The 12,231-nt window shown below is 41.2% G+C and overlaps 1 protein-coding gene across 2 annotated transcripts in view; it reads right to left on the reverse strand.

Annotated features, from left to right (window-relative positions):
- The window catches only part of gabra3 (gamma-aminobutyric acid type A receptor subunit alpha3), a 127,990-nt gene that overhangs the window by 22,768 nt on the left and 92,991 nt on the right, over window positions 1–12,231 (reverse strand). For both annotated transcript variants that reach the window (XM_017303332.1, XM_017303331.1), the window contains exons 4-5: window positions 7,271–7,491; window positions 623–705 (exon numbers count right to left, since the gene is read on the reverse strand). In XM_017303332.1, coding sequence (XP_017158821.1) covers window positions 623–705; window positions 7,271–7,491 — 304 coding nt within the window. The remainder of the gene's footprint in view (window positions 1–622; window positions 706–7,270; window positions 7,492–12,231) is intronic.

A 12,231-nucleotide genomic window follows, 5' to 3' on the forward strand; every position in this document is an offset into this window, starting at 1 on the left:
CCGTGCAGACCTGCTGCTGTGACTCCAGTCTTGATTTGCAGCGGCACATGTATGTGTTTATGAATCCAACACGCTGCCAGACGGCGATTTGAACAGGTTTACGGCGAATTTTTTGCTCTGAAATTCCACCTGCAGACTTTTCGGTGGACCGATGCCCTGAGTGCGCGTTGACATTAATCCACCTCTTCTATTGCTGTGCTGAACTACAATAAAGCCTGACGTCTGCTCTACGGTAAAGATATATCTGGAATAAGCTGCTTGCTGCTTGGCTAATGTCTGCCCAGGCACTTTAACTCTATTATGCATCAGAGTAATATTCCCTCTTTAATGGCGTTTAAATCTCGGTCCTTATGTAGTAAACCTTTGGCTCTGCAGCGGCKGCTCGGGTTAAACACATGGCTATTTTTCCAGCTCCTCACAGCATATYGTTCATTACAAACAGCAGTGGCTCGAAGTAGTTTGTTATGCAAACAGTTCTGAGTAGCAAAAGGTAATCGATATCTCCTGAGGACAATAACGTCTGTCTGTTTGCTGTGATGTTCTCTCTCTCTCTCTCTCTCTCTCTCTCTCTCTCTCTCTCTCTCCACTCAGCTCTGGACTCGAACACGTGGGGCTGACTTACAACTTCCAAACTTCAAAGGACAGGCGTGCGCGTCCATCGGGAAGTCCTCCAGGTGCATGGGGCACTCTGCGTGGATGGTCAACCTGAAAGAGCAGAGACACGTTATACACACCCACCGGCAGGGTGGATCAGGCAAACCCTGCAAAAACAGTGGAAAGCCCACAGCTGCAAACGCAGCGGGGAAAGCAAGCGTTTGATACAAGGAGGATATTGCAGTTGAGACGCAGTGTCTAGAAATACAAATAATAATAAAAAAACAGGGTTTGATTGTCTTTTAATAATCAATTAACAATTAGTTGCAGGTTTCAGACGTTTCCTGTGATTCTTGACCAGGTTTTCACTCACTGGGGTCTCAGCCCGCTCTCCCACGACACATTAAACAAACACGATCATACACTTCTTTCCCCCCGCTGCGCGTCACAAGAGCTTTCACTTTTCGGACGGACGGATATTGTGGCACGAAGTCCCCCGGCCGAAAGAGGAGCGTCAAAGTCCGAGCCTCAAAACGCCCCATAAGCAAACAGAGAAACGGCTCATATCGTCTTATTCATGAATGTTTAATCACAAATCAAATCCAAGTGATTCAGARACTCATAAAACCATTCCTCAGCTGACTGGGTTGCCCATAAATGGACCCGGAATTAGGTTATTCTAACTGAGTTACAGCATTTGTAGTCCATGCATCAACTCAGGATTGGGTTACTTGAGAAAAAAAAAAAAAAAGGACTGTAAGAAATTACAGTGTGAGTAAATGCTGCGCATAAGCACATTTCTTATTCCTTAACCATGCCGGCCGGCACCGTTTGGGAGGAAACGTTTTGCACCGTAAGGATTCAGTGCGAATTGCTTTGCTTGTTTAATTTTTATACGTGAACAGATGAATTTTTAATTTCTTTGTGGGAGTTAATGAAACAAGTCAGGCGATGAGGAGGTTAATTCAGCGGGTTTACTGCGGCACATTGTTCCGCACGTGAAGTTTATTGTGGCCTGAGATAAAGAACTTCCACCTTTACTGCAAACTTTGTGTTTCTCATTAGATCCCCGTGTTGCCTTAACAACAACCCCGTGGCCTCAATTTTCCTCCCGCCCCGCTGGTTGCTATCTGGCGCTACCTCGCTCGCTGATAAGCGTCTCAATAACTAACCCTCCTCCGCCCCCAAATTAACTCGACAGAGCATAAATCAGAAGAAAGAATCGCACCGTTGCATATCGTCCAGCTCTTAACATCAGCGTCTAATTGAYGCCATTCATCCTGCGCCTGATCGCAACTCATATTCTCCCAGAAACAAAGGTGGTGGCAACGCCTGAGTCACTTTGATCGCAAACAAAGAAGCGAGATCTCTGKGAAACACAACTTCACGCAAAGGTACTAAAAGGAACAGCCCCAGCGCGCTCAGAGAGGCTCGTTGAGATCACAGCTGCTCCTTAAGCAAAACGTAGCAGCGAACAGCTTCTGCCGACGTCTGGTTTTAACTTTCTTCAAGGTGTCGGGTGCAGCGCATCTGACGGACGTCTGGGTGTGCTTGCCTCAAACCTTCAAATTAAATTTAGAGAACACAAACATGCACAACACAATGCCCTTCAGCGCATTAATCCTCTGTAATTAATCATGACAGTCAAGGCGGATTGACTCGTCTGTAAGAATATTCTTCTGTACAATACCTTTGATAAGACAGACAGACAGACCACTCACTTGCGTTTTCCACATTTGACTTTTTTTTTTTAATAATCTTGCTTGTGCAGCTACGCAGCAGTGAGTTTACAGCTGGAACTCTTTGGGTCGTCGTCGTCGTACAGAAATTCAACAAAGTACCTCTCGGACGTCTAATTCGGTGCCTTGTGGATTTATTCATCATCACCCTTGAATATTTCCACATTTACCTCGTCAGACAAGGGCAATCCCTCCATGTGAGGAAGACCCTGGAAGGCCAGTAGGGAGGAATCCCCATCAGAGCTCAGTCTGGTCTCTGTGACCCACAGTCAGCCTGACGAAGCCCAGAGAACCGTAGGTCTCCAGCCAAGAACCCATCATGCTGAAAACCCTCCACTGGGGAAACTGCCACAGTTCCCAGGATAATCCCAGCACCACCAGTTCCAGCTGAACAGACAGGGACACAGAGGCTGGGGCAATAGTGGGACTTTACTTTGCCACCTCTGCCCAGGCCTTCCCTTTGGTGTGTCCATCCATGACTGTAATAATGCGGCATGGTGCAACGGTCCAACGYGCCAYACAKGTAAATCCTTAGACGAAACTGTTTAACCCTTCCAGACCAAACGGAGCGCTGGCAATCCAGCCAGATTTGCAGTGCCGTAAATCCGCCACACTTTGCGCTATCTGAAAAATTTCAATGGTTTCTGAAAAGGGAGACGTTTCGCTTTCCAGCCAATATCGGGTTATTACAGTAATTTCATAGCAGGGAGTGAAATAAATCTGAGGGGCGCTTTTAATAGATGGTACTTGCTAGATATTAAACGTYYCAGTTGTTATGGATAAATGGGCAAATATATATTTACTCACAGGACATTTAAAGAACTGCGTACAATTAACTGCGGAGATTTKAAATTTAGGTCGTAAAGGTTGAAGACTGCGAAAGACTTGAGATTGCAGAAGAGCTTCAGCGTCCCAGCACACGCAAGCAGAGCTGCAGCAAGATGGTTTAAATAAAAGCGGAGTGGCTCAGTCAAAGTTCAGACCTCMCTCCAACCGAGACTGCATGGGAAGACCAGAGAAAGGCACCCTCTCTTCAATCCGACAGAACTTYAGCTGACATGCAAACCCTTAGGCCTTTGCTGCTACAATTGGAAAAAAAAAAAAGATGGCGGTTTTAAAAATTTATTAATGGGGTTTGAATGCMACTCAATATTTCCACATATGAAGAAACTTGTGTTGGTCTATTACATAAAAATCTGAATCAAATACACCGGAGTGCGTGTGCGTAACATGACAAAAAATGCTAAAAAGCCGCATGATCGTATTTGCAACACAGTGTTCCCATGTAAGTTGTGTTGGTATTCATAAGRCGCTGAATTTAGCTCGTTGCCACTCATTTACATCTCGTTTATTAATTTATTTTAACCGCAATCGCGCCTGTTTGTGTTAGCGAAGACGATTTAATTTATTCATAAATTCACATTTGCTCTCGGGGACAAAGTTGTCGAGGGGAACCGCAGTCGGAGTTGTACTGTTGCGAGCTGACAGTGAGTGATAAATGCTCTCTGAAAAATAAGACTGCGGCAGCAGCAGCTCCGGCAGACAATAGCGGCTCCCCTCCATTCAGAAACGACGACGCCAGCCAGCAAAGCCGAGGCCTTCCGAGTCGCTGCAGACGTGCTGATTAACTGGATTTAAGCGGTTGTGTAGTGAGAAGTGCCAATCAACACCAAGTGCCAAGTCAAAGCACTCCACATTTCATATAAGATGGATTTGCATTCTAAAGCCTAATACGGTACCTGCGCCTTGAGCAAAAAGTGATACGAGTCTCTACTTTGGAGTGTTGCACACCGGGGTTAAACGGGGATTTGCGATGTGTACGGGCTCTGTTGGGTTTGGGTTGCAGCAGGTAAATCCTCTTTGAGTGTATAAACAACAAAATCCAAGTGTTATTATCTGACAAACCGATCTGCACCAACAAAATCCAGCGATGAGCAAAATGAAGAGCCCTGGGGGAAAATGTGTGATTTAGCAGTAGCTTAGCACAGATAGGTTACAATCACACAGCAGGGAAATGCTAAGCAAATCCGCAGTTTTTTGTTTTGTTTTTTGCACAAATGCGACCGATATCAATCTTTTCATCCCTCTAAAAAAAAATAATCCAGTATGTGATACTAAATCTGACATGCATTCAACTTTTTCCAGTTTTATTCAATTATGAGTAAAAGAAAAAGAAACTTTTCTCATTGTTGCGCCATTTTATTTTCATTCAGTACACTCCAACTYAAATACCAAAAACAATGAGAACAATGTTATGAAATACCAAAGTGTGTACAAACTCATGCAGCTACAACACTGCAGATTTTATATTTGTTTACTTTTTATTTCAACCCTGAAAGTTTTTGTTGTTGTTTTTCAATCAAWRCACATTTAGATACATTTCAATTTCCTGTTGGAAAAAGTTTGGAGATGTTAGGTAACTTTAAGTTTCTCCAGGAGTGTGCAGACWTTTGAGACTTTATCTGGGAAATAATTTGTATCTTATTTTACTATAAAACATGTTGTTTTCTTTTTTTTTAACAAATAAAAAACTTTACAAAGCTAAGTGTGTGAAAAAAATTATACAATATATATAAAAAGCATACGAGCATTTTTCACTTATTTACATAAACACAGATTGAAGGCTCATTTATTTCCATTACTGTTATTGTTAAAAGTTGAACACACTAGAATATATAATGCTTAGTAATTTTTGAAGTTAACTTAATTTTTGTTTTATTGTGAACCTGAACGCAGCAGGAGGTTTTAAGTGGTTAAAAGAGGAAAGTAGAAAAAGTCCAAAGATGTTTTTTGCTAGTAATGTTCTAGGCCATTGAGTTTCCAGTTCTCCATCCATCCGATGCATGTCTGCCTCCCATGTACAGTATTATCCGTCAGTGAGCCAAGWAACAGAGGAAACGGATGGAGCAGAGATGTTCTTCAGACCTTCAGTAAGTAGGTGCTGGTTTTCTGCTATTGTCTCTTTTCATTGTTCAGTAGTAGAAGATGGAGAAAAAGGGCGAAAAATATCAGTAGTCCAGAATATGTCGCAGTGAAAAGAAAGTACACCCAATTTTCATACAATAAAACTTCTAAAACTTGACCTGGATTTCTACCTTGTTGTTATCTATTAGGTCAAATGCTGCYAGCATGGAGCAGACTGTGTAAATGAAAAAYCCCATACTCTGGCGGTGACAAAACTTTGGCTTGTTCTCTTATTCTGACAGAAGCTGATAACAGAAGTTTTCTGAGAAGTTGTTAATCTTTTCTTTGACTTGATCAAAAATAATGACAGGATGCATTCTGGGTGTTATTCTTATTAATTGGACCACTGTCTTGCATCAAAATAAGATTAATTAATTTATGTCCTTTAACATTTTATCAAACTTTGCTTCATCACTTGATTATCAAACCATATCAATACTTGTTTTTTTGTCTTTTTTTTCAGAATCAAAACACACAAGTTAGATCACAGAATGAAACTCATCTAATCGGAAACTTAATAGAGAACAAAGGGATAACAGTGAGCGCCATAAGAACCATTTCTTCTAGACGGTCTCATGGAAAGTTGCCTCACAGATCAAACGGTAGGATTAGATTATATCAATTAATTCTTTCTGGTTCGGTTCTACTCGGTACGGGTGTTCCCTGCTTCATTTTCCACCGCAAACAAAACACTGGCGGCGTCAGATGTTTATCGTTGCAGTGTCTGTGTGTGTGTGTGTCTGTGTGTGTGAGGCTTCCGAGAAACACACACACACATGCACGCACGCACGCACACACACCGACACAGACAACATCCTTCTGTATGTGCTTGAATTAGGCTGCACTATACTGAGTTTACAAGTACTTTTAACCAAAATGGCTGAAAATAAAACCATGCTACTCTGCTCTAATTCCCCTTTAGAGATATGACTAGTGAGAGTTTTTTTCTCTTTGCCATCGTAGCAACATAAAATGTACATCAAGTTGTCAGGATCTGGGTTGTTTTGTGGTTTGATTTCATTATTATTCTGTGTTCTTTAGTGTCTTTTATTAGACCAGCTTCGTTTTTGTTTTATCTTAGTTTAGTCCTTTAGTTACTTTAGTTTTATTAGTTCTAGTCACCCAGTTTGTATTTTCTCTCTCTTTCCCCCCTCACACCTGCAGCTCGTTTCTAATCAGTCATCTGTTGCTCGTTCAGTAATCAACCTCCCCAGTTTATATGCAACTCCTTCTCAGTCACTCCTTGCTGGTTCCTCCTGTTATCTCCCTGATGCTTCCATGTTAATGCCCTGCTGTGCTTTTCTGCTTTTGCTCACTGTGATCTTTCTAAGTTTGTTCTTTGTTTTTCATTAAAATATTCAACGCTGCTCTGCTTTTGGGTCCACCATCGTCACCACAAATCACCAAGTGTGGCCGACAGGGAAAGTTCATCCAACAAGTCAAATTCAACGTCGTCTACAATATTTGCATGTACGGCTTTTAAAGTGAAGCATCCTGCCAAGTATTCATCCCAAGATGTCCTTTGTGATTGCAGTATTACACACGCTGATACTGTTATGATGGTCATGATTAATATATTTTGCAGCTCAGAGGGATAATGAGGAAATTTATTCAAGGTCTTTATAAATAGAGATATTRAGAAGAATCAGATGTCGTCTCTGTTTTTAAATTGTAATAAGTGATTTTGTGGTTTACAGTTCAGTATTCAAATAGACTTATGACAACAAATTATTTTTAGAGATCATTTRCTCTGACTTGTACGCAGTTATAGATTTTTAAACAAAAAGACTGATTTTTTAAAAAATCTTTATTGCAACAAATACCAGAACATTTTGAGAGAATTTGAAGTTCATRGTCTCCATCCCTAATCAACATTCTCAAAAATAAACACCCGGACTAGACGCACTTATAAACACAGACAGTTTCCATCCATCTGTCCACCTTCACACCGACGTTTAAACACACAGTCTCACCTCATCGTGTAGAGAAGCGTGCCGTTGTCAACTAGTCGTAGCAGTTTGTTCGGAGTTGTCATGTTGTGGGCCACAGATTTCTTCCCGTTGTGAAAGAAGGTATCGGGCGTCCAGATCTTACTGGCCAGCAGGTTGTTAAGCGGCAAAACTTGCATTGGACCATCAAACTTGAGCCTCTCGTCCCTCCAGCTTTGACGGAAGAAGACATCAATGGTGTACTCCTACGGGGAGGACATTGGAAACAAAATAGTTAAGAGAAACGTCTACAGAGCTGGAGTATAAAACTGATTACCGCAATTACATGGACCAGTTAAACCACAGTGTAATTAAGGCTAAATTACACTTTGACTAGAATGGACTGGGCCTACGGCATCGTGTGTTCAGTGGCATGTAGTTCTTTCAGCTGGTCATTATGCTTATGTTGGGATGGCAATTTGTTTTACTTTTTTTAAAAAGATTTTTTTGGCTCTAGTGGCCTTTATTTGATAGTTAATTGACAGGAAAGTGAGTAATGAGAGAAGGTGGAAGACATGCAGCAAAGGTCGCYAAGGCCGGGAATCGAACCTGCGACAGCTRCGTTGAGGACTAAGGGTTAGGGTTAAAATCAACTTTTAAATCGACGCCCTTTTGTTCGGGGTTTGCCTTCGATTAATAACAACTGGAACGTCGATTATTTCTAGTCTGGATTGTAGCTTTTTATTACTTCTCTTTATTTTCCCACTGTGATGTAATGCTTTGCACTTTGAACTGCCTTGTCGCTGAGACGAGCCACACATATAGATTGACTTTATTGTAAAGCCAGAGACATAAATAAACACCCTTTTTAGTGCTCGTCTGGCATAAAATTACCATATCATATGGACTGTAATATTAGGCACTGATTAAGTTCTCTAAAACACGGTTTTGGATTTGCGAAAACTAAACTGCTTCATTAACTTTGCTTTCATAACGACATACTGCGGAGAAGTACATTACAAAGAGAMACAACTGATTGATTACTTGAAGACTTGCACAACAAAATATCTTTACTGCTGCCTGCATGGAAAACAAGATTATGAAGAGAAACCGCAAGAAGAAGTCAGCAGTCGTAAATTTATTTCATATTAATTACAAAGGCTTAGTGGCCTAATAAAAAGCTTTGTGCAGCTCGGACCGATTGTTTCAACATAACAAGCTGGAGGCAAACGTTYTCCGTCCCGTGCAACAGGACGCATTATTAACCATCCAGAAAAGCTCCACACTTGTTTCTCTCTAATTATCTGAGCATTTCTTCTAATTTTAACTCGCAACAGTAGCAAACTTCACAGYGCGCARAAAGCAATCGTCTACCCCCTTGGTGAAAAATCTAATAAATTAATTTCTGAATGGCTTTAACGACAGGAMGTAATCATGCACAGCAGGAGGGGCGTGCCACTTCCACTCAACACATCAACGGGGGCTCCTCTAAACAACGCTAATTGATTCGAATGACCTCCTGACGGCTTGACAACCCAGAGCACAACCAGACAGACTGCATCAGAAGCCCGTTTATAAAAGTCTACAGAGAGCGTCACTGAAACAAACAAACAAGAAGGTGACAAACATTTTTTAAATTCCCCCCCCCCCCCTTACTACCTCCATCTGTTTGTCTTGGATTTTTCAGCTTAATTCTGTTGTAAACACACAAATCTCTAAGACGCTCAAACAAATCCAGAAATGAAACCAAGCTACGCTCTTTATTCTTTGCTWAGTCATGTTCCGTRCAGAAGATAAAGAATTAACACAGGCTGAGATAATAATAAAATAATAATTAAAAACGCTTGATTGCTTTCTGATCTGCGCAGAACAATTTGACCAAAACTTTCCAGCGAGACAAGGTAATTTCCTGTAACCACGGGGATTCTCATGCTGCTCATTTCCCGCGAAATGGCTGCTGGTGAATAAACATAAAAGAAATGTATTTTGACGAGGACGAAGCCATTATTTGCTTTGTCCCCCGTGGTCAAAAAAATCTCCTGTAAGCACCGAGACATAATTTAAAGATTGAAAGGCAGGAATGAGGAAAAATGTAGCCAATCTCCACAGGGCCAAATGGCACAGCCGGTTCAGATGCCAGCTGGTGTTCTGCAGGGACCGAGTGATTGATTTCCCCTTGACGGAGGAGACGGCGGGAGCCTTCCATCCCGCCGTAATTTTTAAATCTCTCTTCTTTTACAGGAAAGAAAATCGGGAATGGATTCGCTCCCGTAAACGTCGGTATTCTAGGCTGCATTTAAGAAGAGAAAAATCTTCCCTTCTTTACCGGCGTGATACGTTTACAGCGCCTTGAACCTATTTAACCCTTCAGAGATGTCTTCGTTTTTTTGTATGTCAGACATATAATAATTCCCTGCATTAAAGAAAAAAAAGGGAAATTTCGCAMGTGCTTGTACCACCTTTGACACCAACGTCTGACATGAAGTGTTCGCAGTAACCGGCAATAATTAGTGAAAAACAAATTTTCATCCACCACTTTTCTTTTCCACAGTTCTTTTATTCTGCAGCCACATCATCATCAAGATGCCTCCTCTTTGCTCAGCAGAGGATTTTTTTTTTAACCTTAAAACGATCCTCTTGATGCAAGTTTTTCATCCAGTCTGTTTCTTATTGGTGAAATATGAACACTGACTTTAACTGAGGTAGATGAGATCTTCAGAAGTTGTTGCGGGTGAGTAATTTTTGCAGGCCGGTCACTCCTGGGAAGGCTCTCCGCTGCTCTMCRCTTCTCCGTTTGAGGATAAGGATTCGTTACGGTTTACTGCCGTCTTAAAAGCCCAAAGCATCTGTAACCTTTTCCACACTCTGAGATGTTTTWGCTTAATTTTCTCATCTGTTCTGGAAGTTGTWTAGCCTTGTTTAGCTGTCAGACAGGTTTTTATTTAGGTGATTTTGTGATTAAACAAACYTGAGAGTGATTTGTTAATTGTACTTTCGCGTAGAGCCAGTTTGGTTTGGGAATCTTTTGTTCCTTAATTTAACTACATATCTATGCTAACTGTAGTAATAAAACTACTTACATGATTTAAAATGACAAAAAAAAAAGAATAACAGGAGAATATTGCACAGGGGCATAATGTTTTCATATCACTGATTATCAGTTAATTATGACGGATGAAGGAGATTAGTAGCTTTTACATTTAGAAACCAGCAAAGTAAAAAATACAGAAGATAAATAATATACGCTATATGTTCATCCATARGCTACCGAGTCAGCCAGGTTTCATCTGACAGAATATGATTTATACCCTGAATGCAATAACAACACGTTTGTTTTTAATGACTTTTATGATGCGTAGCTCGGCAGTAACACCTGTTTGTTCAGAACTTCAACCCTAATTTCATTTAGCATGAAAATGACTCCCTGATTCATTCCCTTTATATGCAGCATCATGATCCCAGCTTCTTTAGTCACTGCATACAAACAAAACACTTCAAACGATTCTCATTTAATTAGAATACGACRCTCACATTAACAGTGGGCAGGTTAATGAGCTGAAATGAATAATAACAAAACATACAGTGGAACAATATTGCTTTTCTCTTGACTGGAGGATGTTTTAGGTGTCAGACATCAAGCAGCTCTCGGTAAAGGCGACGCCCACAAAGGACTGGGCTGTTTAAAAAAAAACAAACAACAAAACGATGTCAGTGAAGAAGTTCCAGTCTGCATTCAGGCTGGACGACTTGTACAGTGACATTGGCTTTTAAATCAGACGTTTACCGCAGAATATCTCACATTAGATTTACTGCTTTGTCATCTGGACAAAAGGATGTTAGCTGGAGCTCATCTCCTGTTGGAATTAGCAACATGGCCGTTGAGTCGGTCAAAAACAAAAACMCAGCCGTCTTGTRCTTGTGGTTGCAGGCACTGCGTGCGTACTGGCTGCAAATGATCCAATCCGTGATTTTCATGGTAAACATTAGCAGGTCAATACAGAGGTGCAGCTCTAACCCTCAGTCTAACTTTTGACCTCATGAGATATAATGGAGTTTGTTTGTTTTTTTTCCCCAAAGGGAGGCCGTTCTTTTTCTACATCCTGTGGACAAGAGGATATATGTCCAGCTGTGGAGTCAGCCGTCTTCTACAAGCTGTCTACTGTCGTCCGTACGTCAACCAAAAATTTACTGAAGCACAAGAAAAAGGCCTGCAGTCATTCTCCAGGACGTATCACAGTGAAGTATAAATCTGTAGTCTGAACAAAACAGGCCCTTCATGTCTGCAAGTTGGGATTAATCTCTGAGCCCTGTCCGCAGAAGCCGCTGGACCGTTATCGCAGCGTTCTGCATGAAAAAGAAAAAAAGAAAAAAAGCAAAGCGCAGATGGGGAAAAAAAGAAATTAAAAATCAAAGGAAAAAGATGTGAATATCACACATCTATAAACGTTTCCCTTCTAGATACTGGTCGAAGCTGGAGAGTGGCCGCTGGTGGCGAGGCCGAAACTAATGAGGATGAAAGGAAATGATGAAAACGACAGAAAGGCCTGATAAGATGGCAGTTAAGGTAGGATGTACAGCAGACTCCAACCAAATGAGTCTGCAAATGACAGCGGCCGATTACGGCAGGAAGGTTGTGTCTGATAGAATATTAAAGGAGCTTTTTATCTGGAGTAAAGGAGTTCATGAAGTTTAACTGCTACATCTCGTCTCAGAAACGCCACCAACTCACTTTGCTTTAACGCTCTCTGTAGATCTGAACGTTGTTCCCACAGCTTTTTTTTTYTTTTTTCTAAATGTTTCAAATTATGCACCAAAGTCCTAGCTTGTTTTCTTTTGGAATCTGTTTTTGAACCCGCTGACGTTTAGGAGCAATTCTTTTTTTATTCATCATTCTCTTATTTTACATCTGGCAGAGTTGATGTGTCGCTTTTGACGACTTATTAAGGTGGAGGAAAAGAAACTTACCAGCTGTTTTTCCACTCAAACGGTTTGGGTGACAAACGACG

This window comes from Poecilia reticulata, unplaced genomic scaffold (genome assembly GCF_000633615.1).
Source record: "Poecilia reticulata strain Guanapo unplaced genomic scaffold, Guppy_female_1.0+MT scaffold_243, whole genome shotgun sequence".
Taxonomy (NCBI): Eukaryota; Metazoa; Chordata; class Actinopteri; order Cyprinodontiformes; family Poeciliidae; genus Poecilia; species Poecilia reticulata.